The sequence below is a fragment of the Fistularia commersonii genome, chromosome 32 (genome assembly GCF_037954325.1).
Source record: "Fistularia commersonii isolate RoL2024-O1a breed Wild chromosome 32, RoL_Fcom_v1.0, whole genome shotgun sequence".
Taxonomy (NCBI): domain Eukaryota; kingdom Metazoa; phylum Chordata; class Actinopteri; order Syngnathiformes; family Fistulariidae; genus Fistularia; species Fistularia commersonii.
Window position 1 is genome coordinate 6,023,088 of NC_141315.1, and position 23,470 is coordinate 6,046,557.

General features: G+C 40.3%; 2 protein-coding genes across 3 annotated transcripts; both read right to left on the reverse strand.

The window, feature by feature from the left end:
* Positions 1-139: 139 nt before the first annotated feature.
* On the reverse strand, positions 140-5,475 carry LOC147215247 (potassium channel subfamily K member 1-like). The gene is made up of 3 exons (XM_086139784.1): positions 5,001-5,475; positions 2,781-3,185; positions 140-1,378 (listed from the first exon to the last, which is right to left on the reverse strand). The coding sequence occupies exons 1-3, from the start codon at positions 5,353-5,355 to the stop codon at positions 1,086-1,088; spliced, it is 1,053 nt and encodes a 350-aa protein (XP_085995910.1). The 5' UTR covers positions 5,356-5,475; the 3' UTR covers positions 140-1,085.
* Positions 5,476-7,046: 1,571 nt separating this feature from the next.
* LOC147215248 (thrombospondin-2-like) lies at positions 7,047-21,966 on the reverse strand. 2 transcript variants are annotated; one of them, XM_086139970.1, is made up of 21 exons: positions 21,728-21,966; positions 21,437-21,502; positions 20,658-20,782; positions 19,899-20,234; positions 18,396-18,489; positions 18,143-18,307; positions 17,734-17,910; positions 17,233-17,406; positions 16,487-16,617; positions 15,956-16,090; positions 15,618-15,836; positions 15,412-15,519; positions 15,153-15,312; positions 13,823-13,941; positions 13,495-13,729; positions 12,614-12,841; positions 12,389-12,519; positions 12,131-12,271; positions 10,943-11,040; positions 7,846-7,985; positions 7,047-7,727 (listed from the first exon to the last, which is right to left on the reverse strand). In XM_086139970.1, the coding sequence occupies exons 1-21, from the start codon at positions 21,807-21,809 to the stop codon at positions 7,720-7,722; spliced, it is 3,072 nt and encodes a 1,023-aa protein (XP_085996096.1). In that variant the 5' UTR covers positions 21,810-21,966; the 3' UTR covers positions 7,047-7,719. The 2 variants fall into 2 exon arrangements, with proteins under 2 accessions (XP_085996096.1, XP_085996097.1); XM_086139971.1 differs by having other exon boundaries at positions 21,632-21,966.
* Positions 21,967-23,470: the final 1,504 nt, after the last annotated feature.

A 23,470-nucleotide genomic window follows, 5' to 3' on the forward strand; every position in this document is an offset into this window, starting at 1 on the left:
CAAAACCTCATGAAGTCAATGTGGGTAGCTCCATCTCATTGATTCTGATTATTGCTTCAAAGTACAACAAAATCTGCAGACAAAAAAAGCCTCATGCTCACTTTATAAATCAGAAATAAGGACAAAGCTGCATCTTGGACATTGTTAATAACATTGTTTATTGTTTTAAAGAAATGCTATTTCAGGCACAATGCGCCTCAAAGCAATGACTACGTCATGCAAGTGCTGTCATCTAGTGGTATGAGCCAAGCATTGCAACCACAATACTGATATATTTTTGTTGTTGCTTTTTCCCAAACGCCGTCAGACACTCAAACCGAAGCGGTGGTCCCCAAGACAGGGTACCGGTCCGCTAAGGAAATCTTTCTTGGTAAAAATTATAGTTTTTCATTAGACCTTCCGATCCTTATTCTGAGTGACTGTTTCTGCCTTCGCCTTACTGCTGCATGTATTATTGTAATTGCCTAATATAAAATGTAATTGTCGTATTCAGATGAAATACTGTGAACTGATAAAAGTTTTTATTGTTTGAATCACTGCACCTCTAACTAGTCTGCAGAAACATTTTCATGCATAAAACTAGTCTCTGTTACAAAAAAGGGGACCATTGTTTTACAGTAAAACACAGAAAGCTAAATCTTGTCACCCGATCACATTGGATTTTTTTTTTGTACAATGTATCTTCAAACTGATTTAACAGCTGATTTCTTGGGGACTGCAGGATTATGTCAAACTAAAATATGCTTACATCAAGTCAGAAAGGTTCTCCAGTGAGCAGCCCTGCTCTAGTACAAGAACACAGACTTTCACGGGAAATTATTTAGGTTGTTTAGGATTTTCCCCCCTTTTGAGAACCCAGCCCTTCCTCTCTGTCCCTGATCAAACTCTTATCTGAGGGGACTGGGGCAACCGGCAAGCAAGAATACAATGGCATCTTGATAATCTATGGGCGGTTCCTGCTTTCACTCCACAAATGTCTGTTGGTGTTGGCAATGCCTGGACTTTTGGAGCCTAATGTGATTCCTGTCAAGTGTGCTCAAATGGGCCTCGACTGCTTATTCAGTCATACAAAAATGAAGCCGGTATTATCTCAGGCTTCCATTAATGGTCATTCCTGATGCTGGGGAATAAGGTGTTGCATTGAAGTCCTTTTGCATAGAGGCGGCCTGTTCAGACACAGAGGGGATGACCGGCTTGTGATCCGTGGATTCTGCTATCTGGTCCGCCATGTGGTCTCGGTCGATGATGTTCGTGGTCTCAGAGTCCAGCTCTCGAACCTCCTCTCGATAGAACCTTTGCCTGAAGCGTCTCAGCTGGGGGAGCTCACAGCACGTCTCCAGTACCACCAATACAAACACCAATCCCACTAGCAAGTACACTGGGACAGACAGAAGTACAATGAGCATGATGAAAGAGGAAAAGGCTCTGTCACTAGACCTGAGGCCTGGCTGATTGAAAGACCAAAGGTGTAGAATGTCATACCTGTTCTGTGTTTTCTTTTTCTACTTCATCACATCTCATAAGTACATTTTCCTTTACAACAAATATGTGTTTTCTCTGCATACAATTTTAAAATAGGGCTGAAACTAAGCCTTATATTCATTTGATGGTTCAGAGAATAGTTCTTTAAATGTCACCAAACAAAGATATTGAGCTTGTCAAGTAGGCCCAAGATCTAAAAATTTGTGTGTGTGTGTGTGTGTGTGTGTGTGTGTGTGTGTGTGTGTGTGAGAGATATTGAACAGTTGGTAAATGGATGACAAAGGCAATATTCTTGATAGCTGATAGGTGATATAGTATGTATTAATGTCAATAAAGCAAGACATTCCTTAAGTTACACCTTAATAAGATAATACTTTGTTGATCCCCAAAAGGGAAATTCGGTTGTCATTATGGGCCATAATAGATAAATTAGTAAGAGATAAGCTAGGGTGTAGGCCAGCGATAACATAACAGGAAACTACCCATTTAATGAATGAATATACAGTTGCTTGGGTATTATGTGATCAATACAGATACTGTCGTCATGTGTTGTCCTGTAAGCTCTGCCACCAGGCTGGAAAAATACTGCGGTTAAATACTGGTGGACATCCAGTCCAGCATTCTTCTGTGGACTTCTGTTACAATTAACCTGTTCATTATGAGTGATTATTTTATCCAAGACGAATTATATTCGGTGTGCTTAATAAGCATCCTAAAATGATGCATTAGAGCCTGATATTAGCTGGCTAATGCTTATTTGTGTAAACCCTTATCTTGACCATCTAATTGTACATAATGCATAGTTGTAGGGCATTCACTTTTTTTTTCATATTGCCCTTTGCTATCAATACTTGTACAATTTGAATCTAACGTTAACACATGACAAAAAACTTATTTCAGTGTAGCACATTAACTCAAAGTGTCTAACAGTAGAATTGTAATACAATTTTTCCTTAACCGTCTTTCAATCAGAATAACAAATCCACACTAGAAATGTTTAAATATGAATTATATAAGGTTTGAGACTATTTATTTTATCACATCAGTGATGCCCTAATAATTATCTCCAATTGGCCTGGTGATATTGTACATTTTTATCTGAGACATTTCCTTATCATTTCATCTGGATGTCAAAATCTTTACATCTTCTCAAGGAGAATACCTATAAAGTCAAGAAGCCTAATTTCCAATCAACTCCAGCTGTGTTTCGTTCCACTTAGAAGGGTTAACAGATTGTTATATGTTAAAGCTTGGCCTCACGGTCCTCCTCTTTGGTTTACCGTTTGTAATCTGCTCACCTGTTATAGCCAGCCTGTAGAGCTGTGGGTGCGGGTTGTCCTTTTTACTGTGGGTTTGTCCTGGGACATAATCCCCGAGGCCAATGGTTGTCAGTGAGATGAAACAGAAATACAATGACTCAAGAAAGTTCCAGTCGCTCTCCAAATTGGTAAAGATCCAAGCAGGGATGATGAGAAGGAAAAGCACCATGATGAAGGAAAGGGTGGTGGCGTGGATGGCCGCGAACCTTGATTTGGACATGGCCCATCTACGGTGGAGGTAGGACAGCGGACGTCGAGTCACCACAACCATGATCCTCTGGACGAGGACGGAGAGCAAGAGGAGTGTAGCTGGGATGCCGACGATGGAGTAGAATATACAGAAGGCCTTACCTTCATCAGAGAGTGGAACTGTGTGGCCGTAACCTGAAAACACAACCCAAGCACAGCATAGCCTTTATTACCCAGCCATAATTAGAGGTGGGATTACATGCTCTCCCTCCACCAGTAATCAAAGGACGACAGAAGTTCAATAAAAGGAAATAGTTGCTCTTTGAAAGACAGGCTCAATATTGGAACAGCAGAATGGACAAGCTAGAAAAAGATAAACCCCATTCCAATTAATTAAATTTGTGTCCAACCTCATTATAAACCACATTTAGCACCAAAGCTTTTGAATTGCTTTTAATTTGACATAAATATCAGAGCCTGAATTTTTACACCTTTAACTTTTAATCAAGGTCTAAATTCTCATCAAGCCCCTTTGTTGTTGTACTGGGCTCACTTTAATGAATGACAGTGTGGTCGTTATCTCTTTGTGAAATTAATGTTTTTAAAATACTTCTAATGAATATCTTGCTTTTACTTGAATAGAGCATATCCAGCCAACCACTTGAAAACAAGTGGATAATCTGACCCTGAGCTGCTGGTTAAGAACCACGTACAACTCTTAGCTTCACAGCTATCAGATTAAATTCATTAGTCCTCTGAACTATTACCAAAAAAATAAAGATTTCAAAACAATGAAATTACAACAAAAGGGAAGAGGAGAAGAAATAGCCAGAGGGCTTTGCTGATAATCTGCAAACACAAATATTATTCTAGTATTATAAATATTATTCTGACAGCTGAGAGTTAATGAGTTACAAAAGACTTTCTGAGGATATGACAGTTTACCTGCCCTGGGGGAAAATATTTAAGAGGTTAATTGGTGTCATCACAACTTTTTGTGGTCTGCACAGCAAAGTCAATATAACATTATAAGCTTCTTGTCCTCTGAGTTGTATAGCCTGATGTCAGATACACCACAACTCATCTATGTGGTTCTGAGCATGGCGAAGAGTACTTTAGATTATTTTAGAATACTTGTGAATTACCAAATGTATTCATACACATGGCTTCTTCGATCTGACCTTCAAATATACAATTATAATTAAATAATTGGTCATACAACACTATATAAGTATGGGTATTAAATGGGATGTTTACAATTCATACTTTTCTCTGATTTTCTTTAAATTGCTTCCTGCTGCTTTCTTTAAAACCCTTGCCAAACTTAGATTGATTTCTTTCATATGTTTAGCTAAACAGTTGACTATTCATGCATTTATTCAGTCATTCTTTAAATACTTATACTTTAACATACTTTTCAGGGAACTTTAAATATGATGATTTTAAAATGTATCGGTATACGAATACATTGTTTGACAATCTCAAAACATTACAATACAATGTTTAAGATTCTCGTTGAATACAGCTAAGTTGAAAAGAAACCTTTTCTTAAAATTGCAAATAATCTTAACCTAATCTTACTTAGCATCTTAAACTTGTGTGATGCAATAAGGAAATGTAAGTTAACATGACTTGTTAACGATCATTTATTAAATCAGTAATGCATTATAATTCATTGTTTTGACTGCTATTATCAACTTGAAATACACATTAGTTCAAACGTCAATTTAACTTCAACTTTGTGAAGTTAAATCAACAAGTTTCTATTCCAACAGACTTAACTCGTGTGTTTAAGGCAGCAGGTGATCTTCATTTTGAAATTAAACTAGCTTGAAATGTTTTCCAGTGTACTTTTCGACTGAACCTTTTAAATATTTAAACTGAACTTAAAATGTCGCAAAAAAGAACAAACAAACTCCCAAGTATCCTACCGGACAGCGCTAAAAAAAAATAAAAAAAAAAAGGCGAGATAAGTCTAGCTTTTATTTCCTCTTGTTCCTCCCGGCTCACCTGTCGTGGTCACCACGGTGCTGGTGAAGAACAAGGAGGAGATAAAGTCCCAGTTGTGGCTGCCGTTGACGTTACTAAGCACCGACACCCCATAATTACTGGCCTCAAGCGCGCGCGCCAGCAGCTCCTCCAGCCGCGCGTCGGACACACAGGTGTTGTTGCGGAGGAACTCCCGGCGGGCGGCCTCTAACTCCCGGCGGAGCCGCTGCTCATGGGGCAGCTCGATGACGGAGAAGATCCCGGCGCCGACTACCAGGTAGAGAATGTAACCGACGACCAGGAGCGCGAAGTTCACCGTGGACCGGTGTCGGTCCGCGAACCGAACGCAGAGAGCTCCGGTACATGCGCGCGGCATCCCTCCGGTTTCCAACCGAATACCCGGTTTAGTAACACCTCGTCAAACCCGTCCGGTCGTCCGGTTGGGGAACTTTCCACCCGCTCGCCGAGCTCCTCTTCCTCATTCTTCACATCTTGGAGGAAGGTTACGTCGAGGTGACGTTGCGCGCGCGCGCGCGCTGCGGATACAGGTGGACAGACGCGCGCGCGTCCCGGTACCTGTCGTATTTGGTGACGACACGTGACCGGGTTACGTCACCGCGACGCCCAGCGAGCATCCTGCCGCTTTTGGCTTATTTGATTTTTATGTGTTTGTTTGATCCAAACTGTGAAGTCAACAAATTAAAATTTAAAAAAAAGTAAAAAGAAAATATTTACTTTTGGTCAAAATTATGTAATACAACCTTAAAAAAAACCCTAATAATAATACATAGTACTATTTTACATAGTAGATAACACAAAGAAATTTGCTTTGCAAGTGCAGTTTTCATAACATTATGTTTGCTATTACCCGGCGTAACTGCGGACAGCAAAATAAGGGTTGAAATATCATTTCAATTGTCATTTCAGCAATAAACATTTTGAACCTTGAATCTTAAAAAAACACAAAGTATCATAAAAATGAAATCATCTAAATATACAAATGAAATGAAACAGAATAATGATACCTTGTCAATCAATCCTTTTTATTTGTCATTGTCAAAAAAAACACAGTTAGGTAACAAGATGTTTTTTGAGTGTCCTCCAACGATATAGTACCACTGAATAAGCAGAAAACAAGTTCATATGGCATCAATGTCCTGAGAGTTATTGGAATTATTATTGAAACCTTGTGCAGAGTTGAGGGAGCTTCTGCTGCATCTGTGCGCACAGCCATTTTGGATCAAAAAAACAATACCTGAGAAGTATTTGCAAAGGTGCTACAGGATTGTGCATGCTAGAGTTTATAGCACCCTAATTTAAATTTTTGAACTTGGACTGTTTTGCATGGCGGTGTTTGTCTTCAGGGTTCTTACTGTCTGTGGGTAGAAACTGTTCCTGAAACTACTGGCTTCTGGTTTTCAGGAGTGACAGGAAAAATAAACTGGGCTTATGCTGGGGGTAGGTGGGCTTGGGGTGCATTCATGGCACTCAGCTTCCAGGCTGCAGGGGATCTGGTTTCTCTGGCAACTTTGTTTAGGTTGTTGGGGGTTACTATGTTTGCAAACCACCAGCTTATTGTCTTTTTTTATTGCTCCAATGGCAAGGGTGGGCACGGAACAGGTAACATACCGATTGCGGAGTGGGAATTCTTCCAAAACTCTTTTGACTCCCAACTTTTCAGAACACTGGCTCAAACACCGAAAAATTTTTACCTCAGCAACAAACCAGTAACCAAAATCGTCAGGTCGATTTTAGTTTCCATAGTCTGTTTTACCCTCTGGGGTCAAGTTTAGATCCTCCATCAAATGATTGGAGAATGTTCTCACGAGGATAGCTGTACAAACAAAGAAAAGATGTGTGTGTGTGTGTGTGCGTGTGTGTGTGTGTGTGTGTGTCCATCTGGTTTAGCAGGTTTTGTGTTTTGAATAATTACAAAGGATTTGTCTTTCCTCAACTGTAAGGTCAAATTTCACCAGATACTTGTGTTAAAAATACAGTTACAAGCGAAACACATTACAAGTCAAATGACAGAGTCACCATTTTGAAAAGTTTTACACTTTATTAGGTTACATAGGCAGCACAGTATTCTTTACATCACATTTAACATGTTTGCTGCAGAGCTACTTACTATTCTAATTTAGGGATAACACATACATAGGTTAAGAAACATCTCAATAAGGTAACATGTGAATTATTAAACAGAAATAGTCAAAGTTTTCTTACAGCCTCGTTGAGTTGAACATTGCAGGTATTACTCTCGACACAGGAGGGCACTATATACCGTGTTTCCCCAATTGGCATGTCCGTGCACTGCACCACCATGGGGAGGTGCAAAAATTATTGGTAAAGTATTTTGTTGATAAGTTGCCACCAGATCTCTGCACAGCCCCCTGAATAATCCATCATCCACTCATCCTCATACTCTCTTGCATTTCTGGCATCTGGCAATAAATAATTATTTACAACCATTAGTGAAAAAGAAAATGAAATGCAAAATGAAATTGTTGCCGTTGTCTGACTTGCCATCAGAGTCCCTCAGTAATATACGGTGAATGAGACAGCTGGAAATCAATGTTACATAAAAAGCTGATGGATAGATGATGCACTAATTGATAGTCTTGGCTTGTTAAAGGCCCCCATTCCTCTCTCTCTCTCTCGCTCTCTCTTCACCTCTCCCTCTTTGTTGGGCTGTATTTAGCATGACAGAGGATCTCTGCTAGGCTGCTGTGGACTCTCTTATTCAGTTGTCTGAGGAAAGAAGAGACACATATCACACGCGGGGTTGTCACTGAAGAGTCATCTTTTTCAACTGAGCGATGATTTGCAAATACCAGAGGAAACGCGGCGGCAAAGCAAGACGTCTCACCTCTGCACTCGTATCTGAGATCCGAGAACAGGACGTGCTCCTGAGAGAAGACAAAGAGTCCCAGCCTGCCACCGGCCAGTGTGTGGTCATACACAGCCCCAGAGTCTGTCAACACCTGCCTGCCTTCATACACCACAACCCTGCAGTGGGACATGTGGCCGACCTCAGCAAACACAGCGTCCATCACGTGTTATACCACAAGCAGTAGTAATGTTGGTTACAGATATTCAGGACAAAAAATACAAGTTTAAATGAAGTTCATCACTTTTACTTTCATGTTTCCTTGAATATTATCGACAATGCTGAAAATAAATTCCAATTATTTTAGGAGATGTTTGCCCTGTTATACATTTCTGTATTTAGTATGGCAGGGTATTTATTGTGTATATATACTACTTTTTTGTTTATCTTTTCCAGGAAAAGCACACATTAGTTTTTCTTAATTTGAATCAGTTACATTTACTATGCTCTCAGTAATAACAAACTAAATGAAATGGACAACCATGATGTATTTGGACATTCCAGTGTCGCAGGTGAATTTTATAAAAATAGTGTTAAAAAATGACTGAAAATTTGGCCATTTTAGATTATGGAGTGGCCCGATAAATTTGTTTCCTTATCGACCATAACAATAAAGGATGAATATTTAACTGTCATCTGTGTAAATGGGGAGCAAAGATAGAAATGGTAATATCTGCATTTTAATAATCAGTCTCACTTTCTGTTTAAATGACAGAGTAGTGTTGTTTTGGGGATTTTAACATTACTGTTTTCTGTCAATTCTTAAATAATTGTCAGTTTCATGCTTTAGTTCATATTTGTGAGTTAATTAAAATGTAAGTGGTGTTGTCAAATGGTAATTTATCATTTTAAACTCCAGCGCCTGAGTACAACATTGACATTGGTAGACTTTATCACGCTGGTCATTGTGTTGTTGTCACAATAATTGATGTGACGTGACAAAACTTGTGATTAACATCCGTTTTGGGTTCATATTTAACATGTGGGTCATAAATCAGAAACCAAGTTGGGTTTCCTTTACAGCTTTCAACAACATTTCTCTCCTTCCCGCCATAAAACTAACGATCCTCAGGTTTGTCCTTGACTATGTAATAACGCTGCACTGACCTGCTGCCCAGTCGACTCCCCAGCAGGTGAGTCTTTTTATCTAAGCACATTCAGCTCCACCGCTAATTACAAATGTCAAATTAATTGTCTCCTGTAACTAGGGGTTGTATATATTTACAATCAAGATAAAAGTAAAGATCTGTTGTTCGCCATCGCTGAGTTTCTACAGTTTCAACTTCCCAGGAACCTCATATCTCTTGTGTCGTTCCCAACCAGTGACTAACTGACCCCAGACGGCCCTCATGCTGCACCGACGTTGCTGGAAGTGTTTCAGGTATTCGCATTTCAGTTGAGATGAACTGCTAACTCAGCCAAAACTCATATTTTCCATGGGAACGTCAAGGCTCCTTTAACTGATTTTTTATTTTCTGTTTTTAAACTGCTTTAATCAATCGTCTGTTGTAAAGCCGTTATTGTTATTTTTTTTTGTTGTTGTTGTTATTACTGGTATTAATTTGTTGCTTCAGTGTGCTGTTGTGTTATGTTTTTTATTGGTATTTCTTGTTCCTAAAAATCATTTTTCATTTCAGTTATACTGTGAAAAGAAGAAATATAATGAATGTATTTCAGCTGTTCAGTAAAGGGAGTCTTTCCCTCTTAATGACAGCGTGCAAAAGTGTGTTCTGAAAGCCACAATTAAATAGCACACAATTCCTATAATCATGCTGTTTTAATGCAAAACAACATTCCCTCGCATTTTCAAGAGCTTTTGTTATTTGGAAAAAAAAAAGAAAAAATGGGAGGTACAGTTTTCATTTCCCCCCATTCTTTCTTGGAAACGCTGCGAGGTTCTCTCAATCTGCCGAGAAACCGCTCACAGTGCAAAGCACTTGTTGCCTGAGGGAATTGAAATTCCATTAGTCAGAAGTACAGCTACGTTGAAGTGGATGTGGCAGGTTGAAGAGAACTGGGTACAAAAAAAGAAATAAGAACTAAATTAAACTGTTATCAAAAAATAACTCCCAGAGATTTATGATATCCTGGAGTGTGAAAACAACTGATGGTGAAAAGCCTGGTTCAAGGGTGGCACTAAATGTGACAGATTTATGATGTTACTTATCAGATTGCTGCAGCTCAAGAACCCCTCGGTGATTTGTTCGTCTTTGATGAAAAATCTCCACACTGTTGCATTTTAAACAAAATCAAAATTTCAATAACAGATATTAATGGAGTCTTTTTTTTTGGTTTGTCTTTTAATCTGCAATGATAAAGGGCTAAAAAAGGGCAAAAAAATGTAAGTCAACACATTTCAACCTCTACCGGTTGAATGTAAGTCCAGCATTGAATCTCTGTCTGTTCAGTTTAGATGTAAGGTCCACTGGGAAATCTGTATCTTAAGCAGCTAAACCCTCCACTGTTCACCAGCTATTGCCATTCAGGTACTCTTGAGACACACACACACACACACACACACACACACATATGTATATATTCACTTTAGCATTTGATTCAGCAATAAACATAAATGTAATTTCCCTTCATTTGACTGAAAAGCCTGCTTGAAATCTGTGATCTCCAATGGCAACTTTAAAAATACATGAAGAATAACACACTGTGTGGAACAAGGCAGCGTTTGTTTGAAAAACACCTTTACATGCGATCCTTCAGAATCCCGAGTCAGTTATACGTATGATGTCTAAATGCAAATTCGAAAGTGGAAAAAATAAAATAAACGTGGAATCATAGAAATATTGTTTCACGGTTCTTTTTCTGTTTTCGTAGCTTTTAGAATTTGAGCGGATTCCAGCGCCGTCACGCAGCCTGCGGTTCCGCGCCAGCTCATCATGAAACTATGGATTCGGGCCCCGGAGAGGAAAACTAGTCCTGCGATGACAGCTTGAAGTAATTACACGTAAGGATACATATGTCATCCCCTGCTTGTTGACAGATCCCTGCGTTTTATGAATGACTATTCTACTGAAATTGACGTCACCGCGGTGACCGGAAGTGCGTTATGACGTCATCGTACCTGATAAAGCCGGTCCTGGGTCTGTGGATGAGGTGCATGCGGTAGGGCGTGTAGTCCCTCCAGCCGATCTTATTGGGGTCGTGCCACAGTGTTCTGACCTGAGAAGAGAAAAAGGAGGGGGAGGGATGAAAAAAAAAACGAAAAAACAAAATTAAAGTTTAATTTTGTTTTCGGTGTCACCTTTCGGAGCTGAAGTTACAAAGTTTTGCTGCGGTTCTCAGAGGTAATAAATATAGTGTTTTCTGATTGGTTGGCGGCGGGATGCCACCGAAAAGCAGGAATTAATAATAATATGGTGCGTGCTAAGGTAAACAAACTTGATATTAACGCACACATTACGTTATGAAAAAAAACTGGGATATAGTACAAAAAACAAAGTTCAGTTGATTGCGACAATTACACTAGATGTCTGAATTAATGGTTAGGTATTAATGGCTTCTTCATCTATGACAGTGTTGCCCAGTGCTGGTGGTAGTGGAAGGATCTGGATTATCTTTGTTATTAGTTGCAGTTAACATATGCTAAACCATGGCTGTAAAAGAAACTACAACCTCAATGTCAGAAAAAGTAAGGCACTGAAGATGAGTCTCAAGACACTTTTTTAAACCAGGTCTTTCCGTCTGCCGGAGGTGGTGAAAGTCAGAAGACTTGACCAGAAGACATTGCAGATGATTTGTAGACTTCAAGATCCATTTGGTTCTTCGTGAGGAACCAGAGGAGGAATGCAAGGATGGGTGTGTTGCATGATCTACGGCTGTTAATGGTTAAGAGCTTGGCTGCAGCATTTTTTACAGGTTGCAGACGGGGCGGGGCTACCTTTTGCAAATAGGAGAAAGTGCGTAGTGGTCCAGATTTTGTCTGATTTGGGAAGTTGTTCCGACCCTCTGGGTAAAAGCCTAGGTTCGGTTTTTGGAAGGTTATTGCTTCAAGAATGTTTATATGAGCAGATGAAAAGGTCGGTCGATGTTCAGAGTTCGGTAAATTACACTAACATCCCTGACAAGGAGACACGAGCGTCAAGGCAAAAAATGTATTTGAATATTTTTTACACAGCTGCTGCAATGAAGTTGGTGTGTTCAAAGCCATTTCAGGGGATGTTTATCTGTTCAAACAATATATGTACTGTTAGTCAAAGATACCAGGGGGAGAAAAATATGGAAAAATACACATTAAGTCAGTGATTCATGCCTGGTGCCTGGTATTTCCGGTGTGCCACAGAGCATTGCGCAAATATTCCCCAGGTCCTGTGGTGGAGTTGACCAGTTTGATAGAAACTCCAGCTGTGCCAAACGCTTTGGAAGGCTTCTTCTCCCAGTAGGCCTGAGACACCTGTTTTCACACAACAAAAGGATATGAATACTAAAAGATAGTCAGGCAAATCCAGTAACAAACCCAAGCGGGACTGTGAAATGAAGGCGGTAGATGTAAACTGCGGTCTTGCCTCACCTGTTTCCACATGACAACATAGAAACGCTTGCTGGACTGATAGGCAAAGACTATGCCCAAGTAGTCATCATCACGGTTGGTGTTCACGTACAAGGTCACGCTGAAGTCTACTGCGTTGAACTTATCGTATCCTTTTTAGGCATAGGGAATATTAATTTTCTTTGTCTGCAACAATTTCCGTTACATTTGAATGGCTGTTAACATAGCAGAGTTATAAAGTCATACCTAAAGCAATGCCAGGGTCGGAGTTAGCTGTCTGCAGCAGCTCAGTGCCTTGGCTGCGGATCACCCAGAGGGGGTCAGTTTGAGTGGTGCCTTTAGGATCCAGCAAAACCACTTGAAATTTCCTAAAATCTGTCGACTTGATATCCTGATTCAGTGGACAGGGGTCCAGTGCATCTGGCACGCTGTCATTGTCAAAGTCACCAAAACATACATCTCCGCTGCCTCTACCTGACACACACAAGAGATTAAGAGAGAGGATTCAAGGTGGAAATAGGTTATGATTAATAATAATAATAATGTATGGCTAAATTCACATGTAAATTCATGGAGGATGTTCTATTCTTGATACAGTAAACAAACTATACAAAGATGAATCACATCAGCAATACACTCTTTATCTTCATTGTCCAAAAACAAACATCAGGTAATTTCCCCCTACTCTGGGTTAAAACAAAAACAAATGTGAATTGTATTATATACTAGAAGGGAACCACAGGACATGTTTGCTTAATATTGGAATCACATTCACTGTTTGTTTTCTCAGTGTTTGTCTCTGGAAACATCAAATAATAATGTAAGCTAAAAAATCTGTACCATAAAAATAGTTTGTTTTATATATATTACTGTGAAAATCTAAAGTTTTATACCTATAACATATCTCAGAACACCAGAAATATATTGTCCTGATTGTCATAAGATTTTACATTATGACTGCAGAATCCATTTATCATGAATTTCAGCAAATATTTCCCTTTGGCCATTTATCAGCAGCTTTTCATCATTGTATTTTTCTTTTTTTTTAATATCAGAGACATTCCTCAACTTTCAGCGAAGTAGCTGATTTTCTATGAAAGCTTAGATAAGACGTCCAAGACACTCACTATGAGAGTCCAGCTGCTCCCTATTGGACACCAGTCTGCAGTTGTCCCTGTCATCAGGAATGCCATCATTGTCATCGTCATGGTCACAGGCGTCTCCCTTCCCGTCGTTGTCATGGTCGGCCTGGTTGCTGTTGGCAATGTAAGGACAGTTGTCTAGCGAGTTTTGGTGACCGTCCTCATCGATGTCCTCGTTGTCGTCGCACATGTCCCCCACTAGGTCGCTGTCGGAGTCGTGCTGCAAACACACACAAAATTTACTAAGCCATCATATTCTGTAGGTAATTAATTCATAAAATATGTACATTATGTATGTGAGGTCTTTCTAGACCTGCTGTGGGTTGTGTAGGAGGGGACAGTTGTCACATTGGTCTCCAACACCATCTAGGTCTGTGTCCCGCTGGTCGGTGTTGTATACTAAAGGACAGTTGTCACGATCATTTAGAACTTCTGGAGGGAGAAGGACACACACAATCAGGGCTACAAGTTATTTGTCGTTCGTTGATACTTTTGACACATATGAATGACTAACTGACGAATGAATTAAGGCTATTCGGCAAATGGAGCTTGATGTATTTTATAAGTGAGCAGGTTTTTACGAAAGAAAAAAACTCAACATATTTTTTCAAAGTGCATGCAAATCTAAAAGGAACAATATGACTGCCATCCTACATGACATTAGCTTACACATCTCAGGGTAGACTGAAGTAATTTGTTAAATAACTGTTCCGTGCCTGAGTTATTGAGCGGCTCCTACCATCTCCAAGTACACACAGCAGCGGCCTGGAAAATTAATCATAACTGTATTCATTGGCTTGGTAATTTTTCATGGCAGGACAAAACAAAACTGATGCAACCCTACAAGTGATATCGACGACGGGCTTTTCTGTTTGCAAAGTCGATAGTTCCCCTGTTGGTATCCGTAACTCCTTGTGCATTACATCTGTTTTTCTAAAATATAGATATCAAGCTTATGTTTTTATATCAGGTTTCTAGCTTCTTCAATACACAAATCTACTGAGCAGATGTAGGAAATGTCAAATAAAAAGATGTTGTAGAACAAATACGTCATAAAAATGCATTTATGAAGAGATAATTCTGCCTTCCATTCTGCACTGCTATATTTACAACGATGCCAGATGTACAAATAAAGAGGAGTCACCATTTATCTTTCAACCACATTTCAATGTCAGAGGGGTTGTTCAAGGGGTTTTATGTTTTCTTTTGTCATTTGATTTTCCATGTTGCTGTGGATAAGTAACACACTGGGATTTGGTAGGGGCACTTTGCTGGGCCTCCATGCAGAGCAGTAGGGTTTACTGTATTACCCCAAAACTAAATTGTACGTTTTATTTGTGCTTGCTCACATGTTCAGCTTTAGCAGCACCAGTCAAGCATATTGATCTCACTGGCAGTAGTTCACCAGTTGATAACATTTACTTGAATATTGGTTGCAGTGACTGTTCACTGAAGCAAAGGCTTTAACCTGCTGATATTTTGTTTTTCCATAGTCCAATGCTTGTTGGGGTCAGACTAGTTTTGGATCATTATGGAATTTTATCACTCGGCTATTAGTCATGTAGACAACTTAACGACTTAACCTCTGTCCAATTTTGTGGTCATTAATTCTGAAAATATTATGACACGCAGAAACTTCTCACCATCGCCATCTATGTCAATGCTGCAGGCATCTCCCTCTCCGTTGTCATCAGTGTCCATCTGCAGTGGGTTGCTATCAAACGGGCAATTGTCACAGCGATCTCCAACCCCGTCCCGGTCAGAGTCAAACTGTCGTGGGTTGTACACCAACGGGCAGTTATCCTGTCAAACATTACGTGACCACACAAAACATACAACGTTTTTAATGAGTTTACAATCGAGTCGTCGAACATTACCTCGCTTCTTGTCTCGCAAACTTACCCTCTCGTCAATGATGTCATCGTTGTCATCATCGGGATCACAAGCGTCTCCCTGTCCATCCATGTCCAGGTCCTCCTGACCAGAGTTTGGCAGCATGGGGCAATTATCCTGCAGCCAAACAGATCTTACTTCACTCAGCTCATTTTCATAGCCTCTAAACTGATAGAGATCACCATTACATTCAGTTGAATTAAATTTAGTTATACCTTTTGACAGTGATATGTTGCATTCTGTTTGCATGGTAAGCCTTTGTTGGGCCAGCCATCTAGATCAGAGTCTTCGCCACACAGAATCCCATCACCAGCAAATCCAACCGAACATAGACACTTATACAAATCTTCGGACATCATGCCCAAGTACACACACTTAGCATAGTTGTGGCAAACGTGTGTTTTGTCTTTGCAAGGATTGTGTGGCTCACAGACCTACACGCAGAGGAGTTATGTGAGAATCCAAAAAGTTATTCATGTTTTTGTTTTTTTTCTTTTTAAAGTAAGGAACACTGATCAGATACAAGAAAATATTAAAGGAAATTAATACATGCCTGTCTGGTTTTCTGGGCCTCCTGAAGTCCTAAGCCGAATGGTTGGGTGCCTTTATAACGAGGCGGACAAGGCAAACAGTAGAACCCTGGGTCTGTGTTCACACACTCCGTAACACACACACCGTCCACTTGACACTGTCGAGAAAGTGGCATTAGTCATGTCCCTCATTAATAAAACTGTGACCGAATAGATGTGTATACGGGATCAGACAGGAATTTGTCTTTGAAAATAGTTGTAGGAGTTGATTATTGTGTCTTTGGTTACAAACTACACATCGAAACCAGATAAATCATAGCGCTGTCTTTTAGAGCTCGGTCAAAAGAACCGGCCCAGTTTATTTTATGTTAGGGTTTATAACGCCTCCTAATGTGAATGTTTTCATTTATGTTCAGGCTTTGCAATACATCCTAATGTCAATGCAAATTGGGTTGACATCCGCCATGATAGAATAACCACTCTACCCCCACGTCTTAGACATCACATCATTATAACCCTGAAATGTAATCTGATCCTGGACACGCCTTTATTACCTCATTCTCATCTTCGCAGTGAGTGCCATTTCCATTTAGACCCAGTGGGCATTGTCCACATGTCCATGATCCATCAATATGTGTTGTGCATTCCACCCCAGGGAAGCATGGATTAGACAGTAAACACATATCTGAAATCACATGCAAACATTTATTTGTGGCCACGCGACGTGACAACAGAGCAAAGCTAATTGCAATTTACATCATTTTGTAAATGCTCATCAAACTCAAATGTTACATGCAAAAACACAAAATATCAGTGTCAAATATACAGTTCAAAGTGACGTCGCAAAGAGCACTGAAATTTTAATTGGGTAACAACATAGCATGAAGTTCACAGGTAATCAGCATTGAAGAATTGTTTGTAGTCCTTTTCAAAAATTGACATTGCAACAGAAATTAATTCTGAGATGGAAACTTTTGCAGTCATAACCTAAATTAAACCACATATGTCTGAAATACATCTTTGAAGAGTTGGATATCTGATGTGGAAGGGAAGATTAAATCTTGAGCCAGATCCGTTATACGTATCAATTTTTTACCACATTGTCTTATATTGACCTTGGTAGATAAATTGTATGTGCTCCCAGAATTTTCTATTTCTATTTTTTAATGTATCTTATTCATTATTTTCCAACGCTCTTCTCATATCTGAGGTTTAGCTCTCTCATAGCATAATGACTGTTAATTCCGTTGCAATGCTTCATCCTATGCCATCATGCTTTTTGACTGGGTAAATGGTTTACCTTGAGGACACGGTTGTTTGTTACATGCTTGATAATCCACTGCATCTCCAGCACATGCTTTCCCACCATTCTCAGGGGCAGGATTCACACACTCCCGAAAGCGACTCATGAGACCACCCCCACATGACTGTGGGCACAATGACCATTCAGACCAGTTTGTCCATCCTCCAGCAACTACACACACACACACACACATATACACACACAAATGCTGTAAATTCACCAATTATAAGAAGTATGCTTTTTTTTTTTCAACATAATGCCACTGCTGCAAAAGTAATCCTGCTATACTAACAACCAAAGCGAAACCTCTTGACACTCCTTAGTTTACATTTGTAATATTATAAAAAACTGTCTTGGAATTCAGAATAATGGAATTGTGAATATGCATTTAAAAATGTTATTAATCATGATTTACCGCTAAAAGTGGGATATTAATCATGGTTAAGGACATTTTTCTTTTGACAGCTCTAATATGGACATTTGCGCTAATGTTCTCACCGGGGCAGTGTGTGTTGTTGCACGGCCGTGTCTCCGTGGCACTACCCAGACACCCTCTGCCCTTCTTCTGCGGTGCTGGATTGTCGCAAAGATGAACGCGTGTCATCGTGCCGTCGCCGCACGTCGTTGTACATGCAGACCAAGGAGACCACAGACCCCAGTTTCCATTGACAGGCCCTAAACGTGGAATGAGAACAAATCAAGATTTGTTGTTTTTTTATGAGCGCGATAGACTGGAAAAGCAAGTGAATAGAATTCAGCAGGCATCCTTAAGTCGCGTGAGCATCTGAAAATGACGTTTCAATTTGAATGATAATCTCTTCAATCCATTTACATGTTGTCATATATGTTTACGTCTCTGTTGAACAGTCAGAATGGTAAATTAACTTGGGCGTAAGCCATATCCTACCCTTGTGTTCACACTTCATCTGCATGCAGTTGCGAGTTTGAACCGATGGACCGGAACAAGGCGGCCTGATGGCGTTGCAGGATCGTCCCCTTTGCTGCACACCGCGCCCACAGGTGAGCGAACATTCTGTCCACTCAGACCACTGCGACCAGCCGTCTTCTTTGTCTTCCAATGTAGACACAGACGTCAACTGCGACTCTAGCATTTTTTTTTTTTTATCTCGGCCTTTTTTAATATAAATGTCATAACTCACTCAGACACACAGGGCAGCACTCTTCATCGATAAAGGATGGGTCAATGCAGGACACAGGCGCGCATGAAACCTGCTCGCATTCCACCTTTCCACCCTGGACCGGCCGAAAAACAGAACCACCGGTACTCACTCTTTGGTAATTCTTGAGAAATATTTTCAGTCAAGCCAAGTTAGTTTTGAGCCCGATGTTTTGGTAAATACTACTGATGCTGAGAGATGATATGAGGTCATAAGTCTAGCAATGTGTCCTTGACTACATTATTAATATTTTATGAAGAAAAACAGACTCAGAAAGAAGGTAAGGCACATTTTGAGGATTAAGTTACACTGGGTGCAAAGGAAACTTCAGTATTAATTCTCTGCAACCCGTTTGATATTAGTATGGGAAGTTGTCCCGAAACTAAATCATTTAATGGCCAGAACGGCCAGAGAGACATTTTGAAGGCTGTACTTTTTTTCTTGAAAGGCTGAGGTGACTTAAAGCAAAGGCTCAGCAGTAATCTAGGTTATGCTTTTATTGTAGAAAAGGCAATTAAATTTATGTCTTTTAAAATCGCAACTTGCGTAAGAAGTCCCAAAAGGGTTGTTACGGCCAAGCTTGACATATGTACCTCACAGGGAAGCATGCACTTTATCGTCACTGGTTCCCGTACCTCATCAGCCTGCGTCTGAAGCCCAACTCTCATCATCAATACCAGGATTGGAAAAGTCTGATGGGTGCAACCCCACTTAATACATGTTAAAGCTAAAGTTCAATACTTTGTAAAATACAGTAATTAGCTCACTTCCATAAGTTAGAGCTTCGGAGTACTGTGTGCTTTACTTAAAGACCGGAATCAAGGGAATCATTTATCTGCCCACACAAAGAAATCTGCCAAATCCGGGGATTCACTACTTCTAGCCCAGAAATAGTCTGGCACATAACCTCTTTATCGATTTTGCACTCTTAATAGATTAAACAAACAAGATATAGTGTGAGATTTAGAGGGGCTTGTAGTAAATGTTAACTGTTGAGAAAAACCTGGCTCGGCAAATCCATTTACCTAGAGTTAATGGTCTCCTAACTGTGTTTTGCAAACAGATTTGAGTAATGTTGAGTAAGTTTTGTGTCAAAATAACGAAATATCTGTTTGATTTAAATTAGACACAAAAATACACTTTACACAAACAGAAATAAACGTCTTAGGCAGAAGTCAGGTTCATATCAGCTTTGTGTCGGAATCAGTTGGACGGGAGATTTGATTTACTCTCTCCATTGTTTGATGGAATAAAAATTATCAAAATATACTTCAATATCTGGGTCGTATACAAAACAGAATTACCCTTGAATATGGATGTTATTATTCTCCTAAAAGACATTTTCAAAAAGGCAGATGATGTTTAGATCTTCTGTCTTTTTATGACAGATCCTCCACTTAGTTTAAGACTTGCGCTGTGCTTTCCAAGAAAATCTTGCTGCCAATATTTTAGATCATAGTTGCACACACTTTATTCAACACAGACCTTGCAGGCACAGGAGGTGCAGCTGTCAACATCCCAGTCCTCCCCGTGTTCGTACACTCGTCCGTCTTGCACACACCAGACTTCGCCGTCCCTGTCTCTGTCAAAATAATCATCACCTCCATTGCCATCGCTGCTGTTGTTGCTGTTGCTGCTGTTGCTGCTGCTGCTGCTGCTGCTGCCGTTGCTGCTGCCGTTGCTGCCGCCGTTGTTGCCGCTGTTGTTGCTGCTGTTGTTGCTGCTGTTACTGCTGCTGCTGTTGCTTCTGCCATCGCCGTCACTGCTGCTGCCGTTACTAAGCTCGGCCAAAAATATGCGCATCTCCACATTTTCTTTTGACTGGGACAGAAAAATATACACCTTACTTGTTTCAACATTGATACATTGATATAAAATCTGAGATTTAGGAGGTCCCACAGCTCAGAGATCTGCTTAATTATGCCGAGGCAGAGACAGTCAGACAGCGAGTGGCCAATATCACAACACTGATGGTTCTGGTTTTGCTTGTGTCTTTTCTCCCATAAAATTACAGAGATATTTACCACAAACCGCAATGGCATTCTGTCAAAAGCAAGATGTTGCTGCATGTTCCATTTGCCCCGCTTTTTTTGTTTTTGCTTCTAAAAACGTTTCCCAGACAACTCGCCGGGGTAACATTTTAAGATTTCAAAGATAAAACTTTCCTTTCAAAACGTTTATTTCTGGAATTCAAACGTGTTTGTTTTGCTCCAGAGTAAATGAAGATGCAGATGTGTGGCTTACAACTCTATCCAGGTCCTCGAGTAGGTTGCCGGTAACAATGCGGAGGCCTTCAATCTCAGTGAGCATCCCCAGTAGATCATCACAAGGATACCTGCAGGTTTTGTCACCGTCTTCTCCCCCTACGCCTGTAGACAAAACACTGGTGTGCATGCTCTGGGAATGGATTTTTATTACACAGGCAGAAACATACTTTCATATTTTCCTCAGCTGTCGTGGCCCGATTCTCAGATGATAAATCATATTTTGGAAAACATTTTAAGATGTTAAGACCTCTAACCTGTTCCTCACTTTTTCACAGTAGAATTGTTTTTTTTGTTGTTTTCTTTTTTCTATTTCTATTCTGTGACACAAAAAATGCAAATGCACAAATCCGATTATCTACAATTTACACATTTGCAAATTGTGCAACTTGCTGATGGAAACAGCTTAGGTTGCTTCCTAATGACATAGTGGCACTCTTCAAAAAATACGTCACAATTATTCTAATGTTTTATTATATGCAAAGCCTTCAATTACATAGTTAAAATCTCTTGGGGAAACCTGAGTCAAGCTTAACAATCTCTACTAAGTTGTGAAATGCCTGTCAATTGAAAGTTGAGCATCATTAACAAAGTTTTTGTGACCTTACAGTATACAACCATACACTACGTGAATTCACAATGGATATGTAAACCCACCGTATTAGAAAGGACTTTTTAGAAAAAAAAAACAAAAACTCATAACTGTGTGTGTGTGTGTGTGTTTGTGTGTGTGTGTATGTGTGTGTGTTTGTGTGGTACCTGTGCTCATAGCAGCAGCATAGAGGAATATGATAATCCAGGGACAGCCTCTCAGTGGACTCATTCCTTACACATATAATTACAGTTACCATGAAATACTGCACATGTACATTTACACCATCCCATATCATAAGCAGGGCTGCTGCCTGGGAGAAATTAGAAGCAGGCGCTAAAGAGGGAATTAGCCCGTCATACCTGCGTACTCCTCGCCACTCTGCCTTTCTCCAAAATTAAAGAGCACAGTCCAACAGCGGGATGTGATAGAATTCGGACTCTATTCCTGTCACCTACTTTGTGTCGGTTCTTGTTTCCCCCTTATATTGGCATCTTGTCCGAGGTTCACCGGGGCAGCTTCCTTTGTATGTCTACACATCCAAATGAGAAAAGGGAGGAGGATGTTGAGAGAAAAATCATGCAGACAGCTCTATTAGTTCAGTAAAAAGTTTTTCATGGTGTTGCATATTTCTGTGTGTGTGTGTGTACGTGTGTTTCTGTTTGTGTCTCATGGCAGGGAGAGAGAGAGAGAAAGAAAAAGAGAGAGAGAAGGAGAGAGAGAGAGTCATGGAAGCAGGAGTGGGGGCCGTATATTACCCATCTGTCTGGCGATGAACTTGGCTGGATGGTTCCCTGTGAGAGACCCAGCTCAATGGAACGAACTGTGTCTTTGTGTGTCTATTCATATTTTGATGTAGGATCCCCCCCCTCCACACACACACATACACACACACACACAAACACACACACAAACACACACACACATAGGCACATGCAAACACATTGTCAGGGCATCAGCGTGCAGGCGCTCCTCAGGCTGTTGGGCTCTCCACAATTTTAGAGACTTAAAATGAAAAGGCATCAAAATTTATGAACGTTTTATCGAATGATTTCCCAGGCTCCGTCTCTTCAGTTTGGACCAGATGAGAGGTGTAGCCTGCATACCAATTTCTACAATGTCCAATTGCCCTTGATTGAGATCCTCCTGATTGCATGTGTAATGCTTTAATTTTTAAATAATTTTTTTTCACTTCCCGCTTTTTTCGAAGTCGTTCTTGATAGCTGAGAAACAAACATCGCTTTTAGTCCGTGGAAAAAAATGCCAGGTTTTCCAAGGACTGACTGACTGGACAGGATTCTAAGTGGATACACACGTACAGGTTACACGTACAGAGACGTCTAAACATCTGCTTCAATCAGGATCAATGTATCTGTCTCTTTCCCCTCGTCTCTCCCTCGGTTTCTCCCTGCTGAGTCAAAGAGGCATCATCATCCTGAATCATACTTTCCGTCTGTGGACTCCACTTGCAGAATAATGAATCGTGCAGATGTGAGCGCACATGCTTGTATACACTTGCAAGTACTTTTGACCACACAAACACACACAATTCCTGCACATTGACAGATATCGGTGACTTTGTAACATCACAAGGGAAGACTGAGAAACTGACCGCTCTTCGGGGAAAGCAGGTGGTGGCCCTGCAGAAAATCGCTAATTTAAAAAAAAGCCTAAGGCGTTCGGAGAAGGACGGCAAGATTAAAAGTTAATGAGTGAGTGAACGATTGTTTTTCTCTATCTGATATGTGAATTAGAGGGTGATGATTTTATGTCTATGACATTGAAATGACAGGGTGAATTGTTGTATATCTCTTTTTGATGTCTGAATATCATGGTGCACGGAACCCCAAACTGTATATATATTTACATATATATACATATTTTCATATCGATTTTTTATTTTCAACTTGCAGGAGCCGCTGCTGTGACGAAAAGCAATTTCCCTTTGGGGATCAATAAAGTAATTCTGATTCTCATTCTGAATGAGAGAGCAAATGGTTGTATGTCCCTATATGTGGTCCTGTGTTCATCTGGTGACCGGTCCTGCATCAACCCCTCGTCTTATCCAGTAACAGCTGGAATAAGAATTAGACACCCCCCCCCCCCCCCCGACACACATAAACACACACACACACCCCGAGTGCCATAGAGCCACAGATCAACTTGTTGAGGTTTGAAGCTCTAATGTAAGCTGAGGTCAT

Excerpts from the sequence above, each read along its gene's own strand:
- LOC147215248 (XM_086139970.1), bottom strand. The coding sequence starts at position 21,809 with ATGTGTAGACATACAAAGGAAGCTGCCCCGGTGAACCTCGGACAAGAT. Across the intron at positions 20,783-21,436 it reads TGCTGCTGCTATGAGCACAG|GCGTAGGGGGAGAAGACGGT; the intron begins GTACCACACAAA and ends TTTTGTCTACAG. Across the intron at positions 13,942-15,152 it reads CATTGACATAGATGGCGATG|AAGTTCTAAATGATCGTGAC; the intron begins GTGAGAAGTTTC and ends TTCTCCCTCCAG.
- LOC147215247 (XM_086139784.1), bottom strand. The coding sequence starts at position 5,355 with ATGCCGCGCGCATGTACCGGAGCTCTCTGCGTTCGGTTCGCGGACCGA. Across the intron at positions 3,186-5,000 it reads CACCGTGGTGACCACGACAG|GTTACGGCCACACAGTTCCA; the intron begins GTGAGCCGGGAG and ends TTGTGTTTTCAG. Across the intron at positions 1,379-2,780 it reads CTACAGGCTGGCTATAACAG|TGTACTTGCTAGTGGGATTG; the intron begins GTGAGCAGATTA and ends TGTCTGTCCCAG.